Below are 20,722 nucleotides of genomic sequence, written 5' to 3'. Positions count from 1 at the left end.
TTACAATCAAATGAAAAAGAAATAATGACTTCTGTATAATTTACAAAATCATGTAAGGTCAGACAATACAAAAGGGTAAATAATACGCCATATAGCAGATGAAGTAGAATACAGTATTGGGTGACCTGAAATTTACAGAGGTAGGGAAAGCAACTTGGGACAGTATTTGAATTTGGATGTATTAACATGCAGACCTTTGTCAACCAAGAAAACAGGATTATGATGTTTATATCCACAAGGCATCTCTCAAACATGTTCAAACATCAGATCCAGGCATAGCAAAATGAGATGCAAAAGACTCGACACGGGACCGGAGTTCAAGAATGTCCTTGTTGTTCTGGAGACCCTTGAGAAAATCCTTCTGCAATTTTCCATGTTCTCTCTGCACAGCACTTGCAATCTGAGCTGCCCTAACGAGGAAATCAGCTATTGTTTCAAAATCAGACTCCAGACAACCTCTTGTGGTCATAGCAGGAGTACCTGAAAATACAGGAAAATCATTAGCACCTGATACTCTCTCATAAACCACAATAATACAAGTTTTAATGAGTAAGCAACCAATAATAAGAACATTACGTACCAATTCTCACACCTCCAGGAGAAATAGCACCATTATCACCGAATATAGCATTTTTGTTGAGAGTAATATGACACATCTCACAGACTTTCTCATAGTTCTTACCTATCAAGGAAAAATGAAAATAAATAAGGGTGAACATCAATTCTCAAATGCAAAAGCATCATATTACAGTAAAAAAACAGTCCAAAATATCAAACTGTGTTATGGACCCGGGCGTAGGATCTCGTCACGGGTCGGTCCACGGGGAGAACCTCTAACTTCCCCTTGCCCCTCCCTTTGCGTGCAGACCCTATTGTGGCAACCTAATGGGTGATTTGTCCAAGAGATCACCCGAACTCTCCTTGCTCTTCCCTTGACTGAAAAACTGAATGCCTTTATTCCCAATTCACAGCTCCTTGAATAGGAGATTACAAGAGGTGACTCCTTATTGAATTCGACTAGGCTAGGATAATCCAACTTTAAATCAAACTCCTACTTCTAATAGGTAAACAAACTCCTACTAAGAACAGAAAACAAACTCCTATTTCTAATAGATAAAGTAAGAATAGATGGGATAAGGTAAGCTGGTGAAGAGCTGGCACGATAAGCTGTCGTGGCAAGATAAGTTGTCGCGTGGGCCCCTCCTCATTGCTGCTGCCGCCCTCCTCATTGCTGCGGCCGGCGGCGGTATGTCTTTCCCACGAATGCATCCATAACATCACACCCCTCCTGGGCAACGAGCTTGTCCCCAAGCTCGAGATCTGGATAGGCGTTGTGAAGATCAGACCAGGGAATCCAGGTGGCCTCAGCTGATGGTAGTTCGTCCCACTCCACTAGGACTTCTAAGGTACCCCGATTGACGCGGGACCGAACAAGAGCCTGAGGTTGGAGAATGGGTCTGCCGTCCTTTAAGGGTGGTAGGGGAGGTACCTTATCAGGAGGAGTCCCTGTAAATGGCTTGAGTAAGGACACATGGAAGGTATCATGGAGTCTGCTGTGTTTTGGTAGCTCGAGTTGATATGCAATCTTCCCGATCTGTCATAAAATCTTGAAGGGCCCGTAGAATTTGGGAGCCAGTTTAGGAAAGCTCTGCGTCTGAGGGAGTGTTGCCGATAGGGTTGGAGCTTTAGCCATACGAACTGTCCGGGTTCAAAGATTAATTCTCTGTGGCGCTGATCGTAGGCGTTCTTCATGCGTGCCTGAGCCTGCTGCAAGTGTAGGGAGACTTCGGCTAGGAGGGCATCGCGGTCCTGTAGGCTTCAATCCACTTCTTCCAACCATGTTGAACCGGGTTCGTAAGACAATAGACAGGGAGGGTCCCGACCATAAACAACCCGGAAGGGGGTCATGCCAAGAGAGGAGTGATAAGATGTGTTGTAGCAGTATTCGGCCCACGGAAGGTACTCCACCCAACGCCGTGGCTGGTCTCCCACAAAACAGCGGAGGTACATCTCTATTGTTCGGTTTACCACCTCCGTTTGGCCGTCAGTCTGCGGATGGTAGGCGGAGGAGAAGGCTAGGGCTCTTCCCTGTAGTCGAAATAACTCCTTCCAGAAGGTGCTAGTAAAAATCGGGTCCCTGTCACTGACGATGGATTCGGGTAGCCCATGCAATCGGAAAATATGGGTGAAGAAGGCGTGGGCAACTGAAACCGCGCTATATGGGTGGGATAAGGGAAGGAAATGAGCATACTTGGAAAAACGATCCACCACCACGAACAAGACCGATTTCCCGCCAACCTTGGGCAGGCCCTCAATGAAGTCCATGGAAATATCGGCCCAGATCTGAGTTGGGAGTGAAAGTGGTTGGAGAAGGCCTGCTGGGTGCAAGTTTTCCCACTTTTGTTGTTGGAGAGTTCTTCTGAATGAAGTCCCGCACCGAATCCCTCATACCCTGCCAGTGGAAATCAGCGTGGATGCGGTGCAATGTTTTTTGGACTCCTTCATGCGTGGAGTTGTGTATGTTGGAGATGACGGAGGGAATTAAGGGACAGTCAGCTAGGAGATATATCCGTCCCTTGTATAGTGCCAACCCGTCGTGCATGGACCAGTTTGGGTTGGTTGTTCCAAACTGTATTTTCTGGACAAGATCGTTCCACTCTGGTGATTGCGGCAATGTGTTCCAGATATCTTCCAGCAGGGTGGCTCGGGGTTGGGAGATTGCATGGAGGAGCATATTGTCTTCTTCTCGGCGAGACAAGGCATCTGCTGCACGGTTCAAGGTTCCCGCCTTGTAGTCCACCCAAAAATCGAAACCAAGTAGTTTGCTGACCCAATGTTGTTGTGGCGAAGTGGTAAGCCGTTGTTCCAACAAATATTTGAGGTTGTAGTGGTCCATCTTGACGACAAAGGACCTTCCCCATAAGTATGGCCTCTAGTGCTGCACTGCCTTAGCCAACCCAATCAGTTCACGTTCGTAGGCGGGTAATTTAAGGTGGCGGTTAGCCAGTTTGCGGCTGAAGAAGGCGACCGGATGTCCTTGCTGCTGTAGTATGGCGCCGATGCCGGTGCCGGATGCATCGCATTCGACTGTGAACTCGAGCTCAAAGTTTGGCAACTGTAGAACCGACGTGGAGGAGAGGGCTTCTCTTAAACTCGCAAAGGCTGCATCGGTTGTATTATCCCAGTGGAAGGCATTTTTCTTGAGCATATTGGTTAGTGGGACCGCCAAAAGTCCGTAATTTTGTAGAGCCTTGGCAGATTGCGGTCTGGGCCATTCCTTGATCGCCTGAATCTTGGAGTCATCCACAGTGACCCCTTGCCCGCTGATCACATGTCCTAAGTAAAGGACCCGGCGTTCCCCAAAGGAGCATTTGGATCGCTTAAGGAAGAGTTGGTGTTGTCGCAGGAGTTCAAAAACGATTCGTAGATGCTGCACGTGTTCTACCCACGACTTGCTATAGACTAGGATGTCGTCAAAGAATACCAAGACAAATTTGTGGAGGTGGGAGTGAAATACCTCGTTCATCAGGGACTGGAACATGGAAGGAGCGTTGCTGAGGCCGAATGGCATAACTAGGAATTCAAAATGGCCATGATGTGTTCTGAAGGCCGTTTTCTCTATATCTTCAGGAGTCATCCGGACCTGGAAGTAACCCGACCAGAGGTCTAATTTTGAGAAGTATCGGGCGCCATGGAGTTCGTCCAATAGCTCATCTACGATGGGGATAGGAAATTTATCCTTGACCGTCCGACTGTTAAGCTCTCTGTAGTCCACACAAAATCTCCAAGTCCCATCTTGCTTGGGTACCAACAGAACCGGAGAGAAGGGGGAGCGACTGGGACGGATGATCCCCTACTGTAACATATCCGCACACTGCCTTTCTATTTCATCCTTTTGTCGGTGTGGGTAGCGATAGGGTCGGACGACGACGGGATCTGATCCGACTAGCAGAGGGATCCGATGATCGCAGGCTCTGGACGGTGGGAGCCCCTTGGGTTCTTGGAATACTGCAGAGAAATCCGTGAGAAGCCTCTCCATATCTGTTGTGCGCAAGTTCTCACCTTGAAGTGTATGCAACTGTGTCTTTGTTCTTATCCTGGTTCCCTGCCATGTAACCGGTTTTCCATCTAGGTGGAATGTCATTGTCAGGGTGCTGAAATCCCATAGGATTGGCCCTAGAGTGATCAGCCACTTGACTCCCAGGACGATGTCGAATTCATCCAAGGAGAGTACGAATAAATCAGCAAGGAAGGATTCTAATCCGACCTAAATTTTGGTGTCCTTGCAGATTTCGGGGCTGTGAACTCTTTCCCTGTTTGCCACGGCTACCTGTAATTGCGGCCTGATTTCCATCGGTAAATCTAACTGATGGACAGCCTGTTCACTGACAAAGTTGTGGGTGCTTCCAGAGTCAACGAGAATGCGTACTGGTTTCCTTGCTACCAACGCCCTTAGTTGCATGGTTTGTGAGGTTTTGATCCTCGTGATTGCATGGAGGGAGATCTCGGGATCTGATGCTGCAAGTTCATCCTCGTCCTCTTCGGGTTCGTCTACCAGAAAACAGAATAGCTTCTTGCACCTGTGCCCAGAGGAGTACAAATCATCGCAGTTGAAGCACTGCCCTCTTGCGTGCCGTTCTGCCATCTCGGCTCGGGACAGTCGTCTAATGGGGGGTGTCGTCCTGCTACTCCCTATACTTGATGCCGATCTGGAAGGGTTCCCAGTAGGGGGCCTCTATTCCCTGTTAGTAGTTGAAGAAGGAGACACTCATGCTGTCTTCGAAGGTGCCCAGGTCGTTGCTAGCCAACCTATACTGAGGGTTCCATGGTGAGCTGCAATTTCCGTTCAAAGGCGCGTGCGAGGTTCATTGCTGTGACTAGGTTGGGAGGGTGTTGCATCTCCACGTCCACCCTTAGGGGTTCTGCTAACCCCGCGGTGAACATATCTACTTGCTGATCTGGGCGTACCGAGGCTGCCCTGGCGAGAAGGGTTTGGAACTGGCGTTGGTATTCTGCCACGGTTCCAGTTTGGTTGAAGTTAATTAACTCGCCCAACGGGTTGCTTGTCAACGGGGGTCCAAACCTGAGGAGGCAATAGGATTTAAATTGCTCCCAACTGAGCCCGGGTTCTTCCTGCTCCAGACATTAGAACCAGAGCTCTGCCTCTTCCATTAGGTGGAAGGCGGCCAGACTGACCTTGTCTTTGTCATCAGTGCGCTGGTTACGGAAGAACTGTTCATAGCGATATAACCATCCTAATGGGTCTCCAGTGTCGTAAGACGGAAATTCTAGCCGACTATACTTGGGAATAACTGTGGCTGTCGGGGCAGCGATCTGATGTTCACTGGACGTCTCTGCCCAGTCCGACCGGCGACTGTTGGTGGTGGCGGTTCCCTCAGAGTTCCTTTCTTTGTTAGAGAAAAACGTTTCTAGCAAGCGTCGCAGCTCCCGGACATCGTCTTTGACCTCACGAACCTCCATGCTGGTTTCTGCGAGCCTATGCTCCAGTTCGTGGACCCAAGATGATAGCGGCTCTAGATCTCCCATGACGGTAGGCTCTGATACCAAGATGTTATGGGCCCGGGCGTAGGATCTCGTCACGGGTCGGTCCACGGGGAGAACCTCTAACTTCCCCTTGCCCCTTCCTTTGCGTGCAGACCCTATTGTGGCAACCTAATGAGTGATTTGTCCAAGAGATCACCCGAACTCTCCTCACTCTTCCCATGACTCAAAAAATGAATGCCTTTATTCCCAATTCACAGCTCCTTAAATAGGAGATTACAAGAGGTGACTCCTTATTGAATTCGACTAGGCTAGCATAATCCAACTTTAAATCAAACTCCTACTTCTAATAGGTAAACAAACTCCTACTAAGAATAGAAAACAAACTCCTATTTTTAATAGATAAAGTAAGAATAGATGGGATAAGGTAAGCTGGTGGAGAGCTGGCACGATAAGCTGTCGTGGCAAGATAAGTTGCCGCGTGGGCCCCTCCTCATTGCTGTTGCCGCCCTCCTCATTGCTGCTGCCGGCGGCAGTATGTCTTTCCCACAAATGCATCCATAACAAACTGCACCAAGCCACAATCACAACACGTGCAATTTGTTGATGATACAATTTTGTTCTGTGGGAAAGGAGATAGAAGGTGGATTAGAAACTTGAAATTAGCTATGCAATTATTTGAGCAAGTAGCAAATCTGAAGGTAAATTTTGATAAGAGTTGTTTAGTGGGAATCAATGTAGAGGAAAGGGAAGTGGCAAAGAGTGCTGACATTCTAGGATGTGGGGTGGCTCAATGGCCTTTGAAATATTTGGATTTACCCTTGAGAGATAATCAAAGAAGAGTAGTTTTTGGGACCTTGTTGTAGAAAGGTTTGAGAAAAGACTTGCATCTTGGAAGAAAAATTACCTTTCATCAGGAGGTAGGATTAAATCAACTAACTTTCATTCATCAAAAAAAAAGGATTAAATCAACTTTGACTAATTTGTTTGAGTATTATATGTCTATCTTTAATATGCCAAAGAGAGTGGAGAAGCAGTTGGAAAAGACAAAAAGTTAAATGAGGGATTTCTTTTGGGAGCCAAGTGAGGAGAAGAGGGATCATAGAGTTAGATGGGAAGTAGTAAGTAGAAGTATGGGGGTTTAGGTTTAGGAAATTTGCAGAAGAGAAACGTGGCTTTAATGGGCAAATGGCTTTGGAGATTACCTGATGATAGGGATAAACTATTAGGAGTGCTCATGAAAAACCGAGAAACCGAACCGGAAAAAGTAGTTAACCGAACCGACCGATATATGTATATATATACATATATATATATATACATACATATAAACATATATATACACACATACATATATATATATATATATATGTTTTAACTTTTAATATATATACATACATATATATATATATATGTTTTAACTTTTAATATATATACATATATATATATATATGTTTTAACTTTTAATAAAATTTATAGATATTTTAAACTTTTAACCATTGAACGGTTGAAGTGTTGAACACCAAACGCCGAACAGTATTCATCCCTGAATAGCAAATGCATGCAGAAGACTCTATCCCTCACTCTCTAATCCTAATTCTCCATCACATACCTGGTCGTTGTGTATATGTACAAGAAATGTCTTCTATCTCACTCTCTAATCTCCATCATGGTACCTGATCATTGCCATTATCTCACTGTCTCTATACAACAGCAACTCTTGGTTATTCTTTCTCAGTCTTGGAGGTAACTGGTGACCCAATCCTCCTATCCTTGACTCTATTTACTCTAATCTTGTTTATGCTTTCCCTTTTTTTCCTTTTGATCCAGTGTACTTTGTTTCAATGCTTTCGTTTTTTTTTTCATGCAATGCATTCCTTCTATTTTGTGATTAACAAGATTACACAGTGGTGTTCTCGGAGAAAACTGTTTTTTTTTAATATTTTAAATGGAAATAGCAACATAATAAAAAACCAAAAAATGGTAAACCGGTTAACCGATTGCTTCAGTTTGGTTTCGGTTTGGATTTTTAATAAACTGAATGGTTCAGTTCAGTTTCAAAAAAAATAGCCATGGTTCTGTTATTTCTTTCCTATAGCTGTTATTAAGTACCAAATATAATCTTTTAGATCTCTTTTATAGGTTTCATTATCTTCTAAGCCTTATCCCATGTCAGCTACATGAATCTTGTTCTGCCATTAAGCTCTGTTTACCTCTTTTATAGGCTTAAAAATATGGACTATTTTAATAATTTGTACTTTTCTATAGACCTGTCCACAGATCCTTGATTCTTCATCTTGGTAAGTCAGATTCCTGGATACACATCAGGTTCTGATTCCCATGTCTGTGTCCATGTCCATGTAAAATTGTTAAACATACAACATTCAAACTAACTTTTACCAATACATACAAATTATTTTTATGTAAATACAAGCATATATATTTAAATATTATCATATTAGGGTGGATCCATAGTTAACCCAACTATAAACAGATAGAAATTGGACTGCATTGGATCAGATTTGTATTCAATTTCAGATAAATGTAGACCACTTGCAGCCCTAACAACATTAGCAAAGCCAAAATTATGAACAAAAATGTAATAAACAAATAAGTAAACCAGTAATTATAAAGAACAAATGCATTTCATTGTAGTTGAACAAAACCAATTAGAGGTAAGATCATCAAATACAGGGAAAACATTTTATCATATTGTCTAATCCACAAGGCAAGCTGCAAACTATAGTTGTCAAGGCGGCGCCTAGGCATGTAGGTGCTTTTTGGGTCTCACCTCGCCCAAACGCCATATGATATATCTATAACATGTTATAATTTTTGCATATTTAATATTTTTTTATATTTTAAGTCTATAATATAAATATAGACATGATAGACTGAAATTATTTTTATTTCTTTCATATTATAATAAGTTTTTTATTAATTTCTTATCCTTTTAAGGTTTATGATAGATAAAATATTCGAAGATGAGTTCTGAGAGAGATGATATTCGAAGACGAGTTCAAGAGATATCCTTGTCAAGTTCCAAGTTGTATGTCTTTGAAAAAGAAGGGACAAGCTCAAGATAATTTCTTATCTTTTTCTTGATTAGGAACAAAATCAGGGGCTCCGCCCCTTCTTTTTCTTGTTTTGGAAGAAAAACAGGGGCTCCACCCTCCGCCCCTTCTTCTTTCCTCCTCTCCTCTTCTTTTTCTTGTTTTGGAACAAAAATAGGGGTCTGTTTCTTTTTCTGGAAGAAAGATAGGGAGTCTGCCCTTCTGTATTTCTATTTCAACGGCAAAAATAGGGGGTTCATCCCCCTTTTTATTTTATTTTTCTTTTAGACATTAAGCGATGCCTAGGCGACCAGGCGACTAAGCGCTCCCCTGTCTCCTAGGTTCGCCTTGGCGCCTTGAAAACTATTTTGCAAATTGACTCATGATATAATAAAACAGAGGATACCTATTTCAGGGAGTCTTAAATACCTGTTAGGCCAAGAGTTCTTAGATCCCAAAGCAACAAATGGTTGTCTGTACCTCCAGTGACCAGTCGACATTTTCTTCTCAGTAAAGCAGATGCTAAAGCTTGGGCATTTCTCTTCACCTGTTGAATATATGCTTTATACTCAGGAGTAGCCACTTGCTTTAAGGCTATTGCAAGAGAAGCAATGTGGTTATTGTGAGGTCCTCCTTGCATTGATGGAAAAACAGCAAAGTTTATCTTTTCTTCAAAATCATAATGGTCATTTTCATCTCCTTGACTTGGAAGCATCCCACGCTTCCTTGGCTTTCTGCCTTTTCTGTAAAAAATTATACCTCCTCTAGGTCCTCGGAGACTTTTGTGGGTAGTGGATGTAACAAGATCACAGTAATCAAAGGGGCTTATGCATTCCTGTAAAAAAGGCACCAGAACATGATATAAGAAACGGCATGATCACGGTAAAAGAAAAAAGGAAGAAAAAAGAGTTATATTATTAGACCATTACCATTCTAAATTGCTTCTTGACAATTTAGAATGACTTTCTTTCTAAATTGATGTCTTTCTTTCTATTAATAATACTAAATGTATTGTATCAATATCAATATCAATATTAAGTGCAAATATTGATGCAGAATCAAGGCCAAGAAAGGGAAGCTAAATCCATTCTTCTCCCTAGGTCTGTATAGGCCTTCAAATGGCTCTCATGATGAACTAGGGGGTAGTGTCTGTTTGGGAGGGCTTTCATGCAGTGGCTTTTGCCTTTGTAAGGTGGGCTTTCATGCAGTGGCTTCAGCTAAAAAATTGGCTTTCTGGTGAAGCTTGCATTAGTAGCTTCTTAAAAGCGGCTCAGTGAAAGCAGTTCAATCAAAGCTTCAGCCCTCCCAAATGGACCCTAGGTATCTCTCGTAGTTCATGTTAGTCTGACTTAATACTATACCCCCGTAAAGTTGCACCAGCAAGCACAAGCCCAAGAAGTTGTTGAGTTGAGCCCAAAGCCTACTAGCAAATCCAGAAAAACAATTTAGGATTTTCCAACTCAAGTGACTGACCTGTCCCTATTACACAGGGTCCAGGACTGCATTCTCAGTCCAAATTGTCAATTAGGGAGTCTGGAAATCTGCATCCAGGGTTGGAATTGGTTTTACCCATTCTAAAATGATTTAAGGCCTGAAATTAGTAATGACTTGCATATATGCATATGCAAATACATCTCACTGTAAGAAAAATGTATTGTTCTGAGGGATATCGAGATTCAGTCCCCAATTCATAGTTTGTTGACCAATCCTTCCTAATTTGCACTTTTTGTTGATTAAGTTTCTTTTGCAATTCTTTACATAAGGACCAAGAAAAGACTGGATTCAAACATACACAGGCAAATTTTTGATAAAACTCCAAAATGGTATTTTCTTCTGACCCAATCCTTTTTTCTCCCCATACACATATATATTAACATATATATTATATATTTTATGTAAAAATGGAAATATCTTTCATATTGGAAAGGCATGATACCAGAAGAACTTTGACCAATCAAAACTCCCCATAAATTTTGACAAATATCAGCTTATTCCTTACCACTTTTATGATAGCATCTGATTGGTTATATAGCACATGAAAAAGATACCTCCAATGGTTTATACATATTTGTCATTGCTTACCTGTAATAACTTCATTTATGATTGTGATGTCTTAAACTATCATTTTAGAAGTAATATATAAGATATTATGAGAAGAAAACGCAATAGAATTAGTAGGTTTACTGTCAAACTACAGGGACAAAGGCTTGTCAGTTATAAATAATCAGGTCTAATCAGGCCAAATCTGACAAACCCAATTAATAATAGGGTCAGATCTGGGTCTAGTACTTGCAGGACACTATAGGATCTCTGTTGGGACTGGATCTGTGTGTTTCTTATTGCTTTGGGACCTGGCCTACCCTGACCAAGCCCAAAATCCTCCCAATTCTAGTCTATGAACACATGTGCTAGTGCCCAGTCCACTCCACTAACAGTGACAAATATCAGCAACAAGCTTGCCTTTATCTTGAACCTTTCCTTCAAAGATATGTCTGTTCCTTTCTCTCCAGATACCCCAACAAACAGTAAAATGGATGATATTCCAGATATTTTATCACTTCACTACTTTCTAATCAAGGCCATCTGTGAATATCTCCTTAAGTTGATAAATTTCTAATTTAGTGACCAGAAACAAAGCAAAAAAGAACAGCTATATAATATAAACTCCATAGTGCTAAAATGGATAAATAGGTTCAAATGCATCATCTTAATGATTAGGGATGAGCAAAAAAACCGAAAAACCGAGCCGACCGAAACCGAACCGAAAAATCACTTAACCAAACCGATCAGTTCGGTTTCGGTTTGATGTTTTCAAAAAACCGAAAGTTTCGGTTCAGTTTCGGTTAACCATTTAAAAAAATCGCGGTTAACCGAACCGACCGATATATATTTTTATATAATATTATATATATATATTATATTTTATTTTTTTAAAAAATCAAATAAAAACATTCGACAGTCTGAGAGTGTTCAGACTGCCGAACTGAGAGCTGAGACAGGTTCGCCAGTCTGGCACCCGCTGGCTGCCAATCTGAGTCGTTTGACAAACTAACACCCGTTGGCCACTGCACAGGCCTTCTTTTTCTTTCCCTCTCTCTCTTGGACTCTCTCATACTCTCCCTCTCTCTCTCTCTCTCTGAACTCTCTCTCTCGCTTCTCAGTCTCTCTGAAATCTCTCTCTCTCTCGCCTCTCAATCTCTCTCTAAACTCTCTCTCGCCTCTCAATCTCTCTCTGTACTCTCTCTCTTGCCTCTCAGTCTCTCTGAACTCTCTCTCTCTCTCTCACCTCTCAGTCTCTCTCTCTCGCCTCTCAATCTCTCTCTGAACTCTCTCTCGCCTCTCAGTCTCTCTCTGAACTCGCTCTCTTGCCTCTCGGTCTCTCTGAACTCTCTCTCTCTCTCACCTCTCAGTCTCTCTCTCACCTCTCAGTCTCGCCTCTCAGTCTCTCTCTGAACTCTCTCTCACCTCTCCTCTTTCTGAGCTCTCTCTCTTGTGTCTCAGTCTCTCTCTGAACTCTCTCTCTCTCACCTCTCGGACTCTCTCTGGTTCCGACCTTTGGCGCTCTGCCCTCCAACCGATTCACCAACAGCTGCCGACACCAGCGATCCGCGACACTGGAGGCTCGACTTACTGGTTAGAGGCTAATGCATCTCGGCGACACTGGCGATCCCAGTTACCGTGTTTTTCCTTTTTTTTTTAATTTTAAGGGCATAAAAAAACCGAAAAACCGAACCGCAGTTAATCAGTCGGTCGACCGATTAACCAATTGTATCGGTTCAGTTTTGGTTCAGTTGAATGTAAAAACCGAACCGAAATTACCCCACGGTTCGGTTAACCGAACCATGAACACCCCTATTAATGATCATTACAAATTAAGCAAAGGCTTGAAAGCTGGAAACCTCTAACTTTTAATAGATTCAAGGTAAGAAAACTGTCCGTTTTTTTGTCTGAGTTAGAAAACTGTCCATAGAAAGTAACCTGCTCGGCCTCGCCCCTTGAAGGAATAGGGTTTTTTTTTATAGATATTGAAGGAATAGGGTTTCCCCAAATACCATTTGTACTGCTGACTTTCACCTGCTCTTTTAAAAAGACTTGACTGCAAATTTCCCACCTCTGCATTCTTTCCACCATTTCTTATCAGGTTTGATTGTTTCCATCTTTACTTTTTCCAACTTAGCAAACAAGGCAGCATACTCTTCTAGTTCTCTTTTCCAATAGTGGGCATCTGAAAATTGGGCACCATACAACCTGATCCCCTCTCTTTTGAAGGACACTTCTTAAATACCTCTAAGTTCTGTCCAGACCCCTTTGATGATTACATGTATGCAAAGTGTCAAAACTACAAATGCTAAGGGCTTTGTGGTTCATATCCAGATTGATAATAGACCCTTCTCAACCTATCACTTTCCTTTACATTTCATATTTTGTTCCATTAGACTGATTTGCTCACACCCAACCATCATTGCAACTTTGACTTTAATACTCTATCTTAAGGTTAACCCTTATTTTTCCCTCTTTTTTGATGAATAGTGAAGCAATTTTATTAATAGAACAAAGCATAATGCAAGAGTTCAGTCATCCCAGAGTTTGAGATGACCAAGACCCAAAAAGAACAACCAGTTAGAAGCCAATCCCCCAACAACAATTATAAATCAAACCCCAAGCCAGAAATTCAATACATCATGCCTTAAGCTAGTGGACTTGGCACTCGCAGTCTGAATCCAAAAGTCTGAGAAGAACGGCCGTGGAAGCAATGTCAATGGTTGCAAAGAGACAGCAAGGAGGAAGAAGTGGAAAGAGAGAATAAGAGGAGAGAGAGAATATACGGATGTTCTCCCCATAATGGGTTTATTGTGTTTTGCTCTTAATGGGTCCCCATGTAGGCATGGTGCCCCTATTTATGATGCTTTTTTTGGATTTCCCACATTCTAGAATCTTCTTATATTTTTTTCCTTGAACATTTTACCCTTTAATTGATATTCCAGAATGTTCTAGCACTAATTGATGCAAATGGCTCTAATTAAATGAATAATTGATTTAAACCAGTCCTGTCTGACTTGGGTTTATGCCGAGCTAACCAAGTTATAAATCCAATGTCTTACATAGGCAATAGTCCCACCTCCCTACAATAGATACTCTCTTTATACCCCCTTCCTAGATACAAGCCATATGCTGGTCAATAACCCTCATTCTCCCTTAGATGCTCATAAAACCTTACCATTGATTTCTGGAGTGGATATTTTCAGCCAATTCTCTACAAGTCTAGCATCATTTTTGGTTTTAAAGCTTATGGTGCATTACTATGCATTCACAAAGTTACCAATTTTCGAGAGTTTTTTTTTTTTTTGATAAGTAAGAAAATGTGTGAACTCCATTAGGCTCTATCTTATTTGTTAATTGAATATTACTCTGGATCTTTTTTTATGAATAAAAAAATCATTAGTTCAGAACTTGAAACTAATACAATAGCCCTTGAAGAGGCAGGAGCTGCAACCTCTCCCAACAGATTAGAAAGAGACAAAAAACAGGTTACATAACGACTAAAAACACACATTATAGCTGAACCCAAAACATAACTTCCCTATTTGCCCCTTGCTTGGCTAAGCCATCAGCCAAAGCATTTGCTGATCTCCCTACTAACTGTATCGTTACAGACATATTCCTTGTCAGCCACTTAAATTTCTAGATTTCATTCTTATAGCACCATAGAGCATCCTCAAGGTTCTTCAACCACCCCACCACCACCATGGAATCCCCTTCAATAAATAGTTGTCCCACACCCAATTGATTTGCTAATTACACTACTTGTAAGGCAGCTAGCAGTTCTGCCCTAACAGAATCCCCAAACTCCAAAGGACCCAAATAAAGAAATACAACCTCTCAAAACTCCTCCCATTCCAAAGAGCCCCTAGGTTGCCCTGACTGCTTCCATCAAAATTCAGCTTCAATGAACCTTCAGAAAGGGAAACCCACCTTGTAGTAGCTACCCTATTCTTAATGGAGCACCTTGCTACTGCTAACCAATGCCTCCATAAATCATTAAAGGAAAATTGATGGAAAATTTCCAAAGTCTTTAACCAATGTAATGCCCTATTCAGCACATATTCCTTCAAATTTTGATTGCCCCTCTCCTCTTGGAAGATTCTAGCATTCCTTTCTTCCCAGATTATCCAAACCAAAGCAGCTTTGGCACATCTCCACAGAATTCCTCTTTTATTAGGTCAAATGAAGGTAGGAGGATTAAAGATCATGCTTACTTCTAATGGCACACTTCACCTGCACCCAAGCATCAAAAAAAGCCAATCCCATAACTCCACAGTAAAAGAACATGAAATTAGTAAGTGGTGGCAATCCTCACCACGAGATCTGCAAAAAGTACACTAGTTAGGTGAAATACAAAGGAAAGGTCTTTTCTACTGTAGATTATCTAAAGTGTTTACTTTCCATTGGAACACTTCCCAACAAAAAACCGTAATCTTAGGGGAAACCGGCCTGCACCAAACTTCCTTAGAAGGGAAAACCTATTGAGAAGAAAACTGGCAAAGGGACTCCAAAAAAAGAAGTACAAGAGAAAGTCCCTTTGGACCTAGGAACCCAAACCCTTTTGTTTGGCTCAAAAGGATCCAAACAAACCTTAACGAGGAGACAAAGCAAATTAGATAGGCGTCTGATTTCCTTATCTCTTAACCCCCCATGGAAACACTTCCCAACAAAAAACCATAATCTTAGGGGAAACTGGCCTGCACCAAACTTCCTTAGAAGGGAAAACCTATTGAGAAGAAGACTGGCAAAGGGACTCAAAAAAAAGAAGTACAAGAGAAAGTCCCTTTGAAACTAGGAACCCAAACCCTTTTGTCTGGCTCAAAAGGATCCAAACAAACCTTAATGAGGAGACAAAGCAAATTAGATAGGCGTCTGATTTCCTCATCTCTTAACCCCCCATGGAAGCCAAAGTCCCGATTCGGAGCCAAAAGAGTTTCCAAAGGTGAGAAGTTTTGAGACAACCTCTTTTCTATACAAAGAGACAGAGAAAAAGGAAGGGAAAAGGTCCTTTAAAAAGAAATGACAGATCGTATTGATAGGAGACACTAAAATATTAAAAAGAAAGGGCCCCAATAGAACTATATAACACCCACAAAATTGAAAGCAATAAACCAAACTAAAGGTCTCTATACATTGTTAGGAAGTAATCATCATCATCATCCAAGTTAGGAAGTTATCTAAATAAAGCCAATAAAACATAAAAGAAAGCAAAAATGAATGAAGTAGACTCAATATAATTCAAATCCAGCATAAGCTGCACCCTTTCACACCAAATCTTGATTTTCATATAAGGGTAGAGATTAGCAAGATGGCAACATCCATACAAATGGTATCATTTATGTTAACACATGGAATTTAGACTAAACCAATTTTCCTCCAAATCTTTCCATACAACAACAAGAACTAGATCAAGGAATAGAAAACTAAGTAGATAGATGTGGACACTTAAATATAAGAAATTAAAAAAGAAGCAGAGTCCAAAATGCAAAACCCCCAAAAGAGAGAGAGGTAAGTTCAAGGTGATATCCAATGACATGTATATGGTAATATAAACTACAAAAATCTAATCAAAAATATATAATTAACATAAAGGCATATATAATGTTATTCTAAATAGTTAGCTATATACACAGACAAATAAAACTAATATTTTCCAGCTAGATCTTAATGAGATTGAATCATGGAGGATCCAAATTTGATCTAATATAACCAAATATACAATTTGATATCATTATCCTGCTTAACCAAATCAGATTAAAATTGGAACTGGATCATGAAACTTCAGAAATAAACTTGTTGTCTACTAATTTGACTAGTCATAGTCAATCTGGTCAATACCTAGTCATCTCACAACTACATTGTAGGTATTGATTGATTAGTGAATGGTTAAGACAGTAAGCCTCAATTGACTAGTTCGTTAACTACTTGACACAGAGGCACCACAAATCAAGTGAGTTGAAAAGGCTGCCTATTCTTTCCAATAGATGCCAAACTATTAAAGTGTGTCATCTCTAGTTTTCACTGACAATAGGGAAGCATCAAAGAATAAGTTTCTTAACATGGCACAACATCTAAAATCAAATCAACTTTAATTCTAATAAGAATAGTTGTCAAGGCGACACCTAGGCAACAAAGCGCCCATGGATGGTTGCCTCTAGGGGTGCAAGTCAGGCAGGTTGGGCCAGGTTTATGGTCAACCCGAGCCCGGCCCTAAAATTTGGACTTAAGGCCTGAGTCCAAACCGAGCCCGAGGTCAAACCCGATTTTCCCAACCTACACTATAATTTGATGCACTTAGGTTGGGCTCGGGCCAGGGCCTGGGCCTGGGCCGGGTTGGTCAATGAACCCACTATAAAATTATGCATACATACATACATATATTTATGTACATATGCAAATATTTATACATATATTTATGTATATATGTAAATATGTATGCAAAATAGGTATTTATATAGGTAAATATGCATACAAATGTTAAAATGAATATATATACAAATATGTATGTACTACATATTTACATATATACATATGTATTTATGAATGTGTATAGTTGGGTCGGGTTTGGGCTACCTAAGGGCTAGGCCTAGGCCCAGGCCCAGCCTGAAAAATTAAAAAGCCCGACTTCTTGAGACTAAGCCCGGCCCAAGGACTGAAAATCCAAGCCCAAACCGTGTAAAATCTTGGTCTGGGCCCACCCTACTTGCCTCACTTAACCCCACCTATTTTTTCATGCCACTATGAAGCACTTTTACATTCTTTGTTTTTTGATATTATATCAATTAAATAGATATTGTTAAACTAAAATATACATTTTGTAGGTTGAGATGCTAGATGCTTCTTACTATTTTTTTAGTTTTTAGGGTTCAATCAACACACATGTTGATGTCTGCTGTCTTGAACCCTCAAAGACTCAAAAAAATGAACCAATAAGAAGGGAAGAGCTTAAAATTCTGTCCAATCAACACGTTCTTTATCATAATCATCTTCCTTTTCTTCTCCTTCTTCCACCCCACTTTTTTCCTTTTCCTAGACAAAATAGGTGCTCATCCCCTATATTTTCTGAATTTTCTTTTCTTTCTTCTTTCTCTTCTCATAAATATGTTGGTTTTCTATGTTTTATTATAAAGCCTATACTTTTTTATGAAGTTTACAGACAATTATCAATGAAAGATGGTTGCTGGTTGCTATGGAACCTAGGGAATTAAACAAGGATTCATGGTTTCTGGTTTCTATGTAAAAAATTCCATCACCTAGGTGACTAGACGACAAGGCGCCCTTCTATTGCCTAGCTTTGCCTTGGCACCTCGAAAATCATGCTAGCAAGGGAATTACATAACCTGTTATTATCATCAACCAGTTACACAATTTTGAGAATGACCATGCACCAACCTCCCCAAATTTGTGAAAAGATGAGAAGAAAACTGATACAGCTAATATACACATACATGGAAGAAATTTGAAGCACAGATAGAATAACAATCAATAAATAAACTATAAATACATTAATAGAATACTGGCAGAAGTCGAACCTTAGCAGCAATTAGACCACTGATATGAGCCATGTCACACATAAGAATAGCTCCACATTTATCCGCAATCTGTCTGAACCTCGCATAATCCCACTCTCGGGGATACGAGCTCCCTCCACAAATGAGTATTCTAGGACGGAAATCAATTGCTCTTTCCTCAAGTTTATCATAATCAATGTATCCTGTGAGTGGGTTCACCTTATAAGGCAGACTCTCAAAAAAGATGGATGCACCGGAAACCTTCTTTCCACTAGGTGTGTAGTAACCATGGCTTAAGTGTCCTCCTGATGGGGAATCCAAACCCATGATCCGATCCTTAGGAAGGAGAAGACCGGTATAAACTGCAAAATTTGCTGATGTACAAGAGTACGGCTGAACATTAACTCCCCAATTCTCGGGGTTGAGACTAAAAGCTGCCAAAGCTCGTTCGCAGCAAAGCGTCTCGATCTGATCGATGAACTGATTACCACCATAATATCTTGCACCCGGCATTCCTTCCGAATACTTGTTAGTTAAATGGCTGCCAAGAGCTTCTAGCACTGCACGGCAAACGAAATTCTCAGAAGCTATCAACTCAATTCCTTTGAACTGCCTCTGTTTCTCATTCTCCATAATCTCAAAAATTTCAGGATCAGCAACACAGAGTGGCTGATTCCCCCAAGCGCGTACTGCAGCTATCCTCGATTCAAGCCCGGGTTCGATCGAGGCCTTCTTCGAAGGATTAGAAGAAGACGAACACGATGAAGATTCCCCGTCCCTTCGCCTCTTCAAACACAACGGATGACCCAAAAGACTGAACTCCTCCTCTTCCCTCTGTTCATCTTCCTCTTTCTCTGCATCTACTACAGCCTCATCTCTTCGTTTCTCTGGCTGCTCAAGCAGTTGCAACGGAATGGAAGGCCCCGAATGCGATGGACATCGAAAGCTCGAATCAATCTGTAACGAGATCGAGTCATCGGCAATTGGCGCTCGAGGAACCGGTGAATCGTGCGGATGAAACCCTAAGGAAAGGCCCGATTCTGCCTGTGATAGATCCATAGAAAAACACGAAGTATGAAGAACAACAACAACAAAAAAAAAACCCTAGGCAATAAAAATTCGATATTTTCGTTCTCAAATTTAGAAAAATTCAAAGCCGAGAGCAACAGTAGCAACAACAGAAACAGCGACAGCAGCGTCCGGAGCAAATGCAATAGCAGTATGGGAAGGTCGAATGGGGAGAGACGGAAAACGAAGCAGGAGCAGACGCTTCCATGGAACTTGCAGAAACCCCAACTCTAATGGCTGAAGTGACTAAGGGAAAATGAGGGAAGGGTTAGACAAAGAAGGAAGTTCAATGAGAGCGACGAGAGCAGATGGAGACGGAGACGGACAGATTCGGGCGCTGCAAGCATGCACCTGGTTGAGATTTCGGAGTGAGTGTACGGTCAAATCTGTAAGGTTACCGGTAATAGCCGGTTGTGGAAAATCGTGAAGGACACGTGTAGCTCGTACGTTAAACAGGAAATGAATAACCGAACTCCTCCAGTCCTCCTCCCTCAAGGACGGAATAGCGGGTAGGTTCAGAACTTCGGACGGGGTTGGCATGCTTGTCGGGAAGTGGGAGCCACATAATCTAGACTCCGGGGTAGACTCGTAGCTGTTCGAATTTGACACCTAAAGAAGGTGCGAAGGGCGATTTCTGAGGTAAATTGGGTTTGATACAGTAGAACTGTAGAAGAAAGCTACATAATTGTGAGGTTTTCGCAGCAAAACAAAAGATCCCGATCTAAAGGCGCATGATGTAGGAGAAGGATTTTATTGGGTGTAATGAATTCATAAAACAAAATGGAGATTGTATCTGGGTTTTATTGAGCTGTCACAGGAATAGCAAAATTTTTGGGTGAAACTATTGGCCCAGGCCCAGCTCAGAAAATTTTGGACTTAATGCATGCTGGTCCAGGCCTGGGTTAGGTCTTAAGACGCAAAACCTAGGCGCAAGCCCGGAAATTTCTACCTCGAGAGCCTTTAACTATGGTAACAAATTAAATTCCTAAAAGAGACGTGTGTTCTCTTGGAGTATATGAAAAGCAAGGAATAGACTTATTTGCACTAATGAAGATCTTGGAGATGCTTAGGTGTTATAGCTAATATATAAAGAATGCACTAACGCCATGTTTGGGAATGCTTAAAAATAAATGCTTATTTGGGTCGAGATTACACCATTAAGCACTTATTGGTGTTTGGAAAATAAGCTCAAATTAAGTGCTTATTTTAAAATAAGGGTTATCTTTTTAAGCCTAAATTTCCAGTTTTTTTTAAGTGCTTGTACAATATGCACTTATTCAATTTTTTTCTTCTAAAAGTATCCCTAGTTGAATTTTAAAATACCACTTATAAAACTATCCTTAGTTGAATTTTATTAAAAGTACTTTCATAAAAGTGCTTTTATTCATAAAAGTACTTTCATAAAAGAGCTTTCGTAAAATTTGAAAGACTATGAATGACAAAATAATCACAAATGCTTATTTAAGTGCTTATCGGAGAAAAAGACTATCAAACGCCCAATATCAAATAATTGCTTTTCTTAAAATGGAAAATTTCAATTTAATA

The 20,722-nt window shown here is 41.0% G+C and overlaps 1 protein-coding gene across 2 annotated transcripts; it reads right to left on the bottom strand.

Annotated features, from left to right (window-relative positions):
- LOC104612058 (serine hydroxymethyltransferase 7-like) lies at positions 1–19,520 on the bottom strand. Of its 2 annotated transcripts, XM_010279371.3 has the most exons (4): positions 18,131–19,518; positions 8,985–9,390; positions 581–682; positions 1–480 (listed from the first exon to the last, which is right to left on the bottom strand). In XM_010279371.3, the coding sequence occupies exons 1-4, from the start codon at positions 19,166–19,168 to the stop codon at positions 257–259; spliced, it is 1,770 nt and encodes a 589-aa protein (XP_010277673.1). In that variant the 5' UTR covers positions 19,169–19,518; the 3' UTR covers positions 1–256. The 2 variants fall into 2 exon arrangements, with proteins under 2 accessions (XP_010277673.1, XP_088752455.1); XM_088896329.1 differs by lacking the exons at positions 1–480; positions 581–682 and adding an exon at positions 691–6,124 and having other exon boundaries at positions 18,131–19,520.
- Between the last annotated feature and the right edge of the window lie 1,202 nt (positions 19,521–20,722).

Source organism: Nelumbo nucifera, chromosome 1 (assembly GCF_055504915.1).
Source record: "Nelumbo nucifera cultivar China Antique chromosome 1, China Antique-T2T, whole genome shotgun sequence".
In the NCBI taxonomy this organism is placed as follows: Eukaryota; Viridiplantae; Streptophyta; class Magnoliopsida; order Proteales; family Nelumbonaceae; genus Nelumbo; species Nelumbo nucifera.
This window is presented reverse-complemented; position numbering and strand designations above follow the sequence as displayed.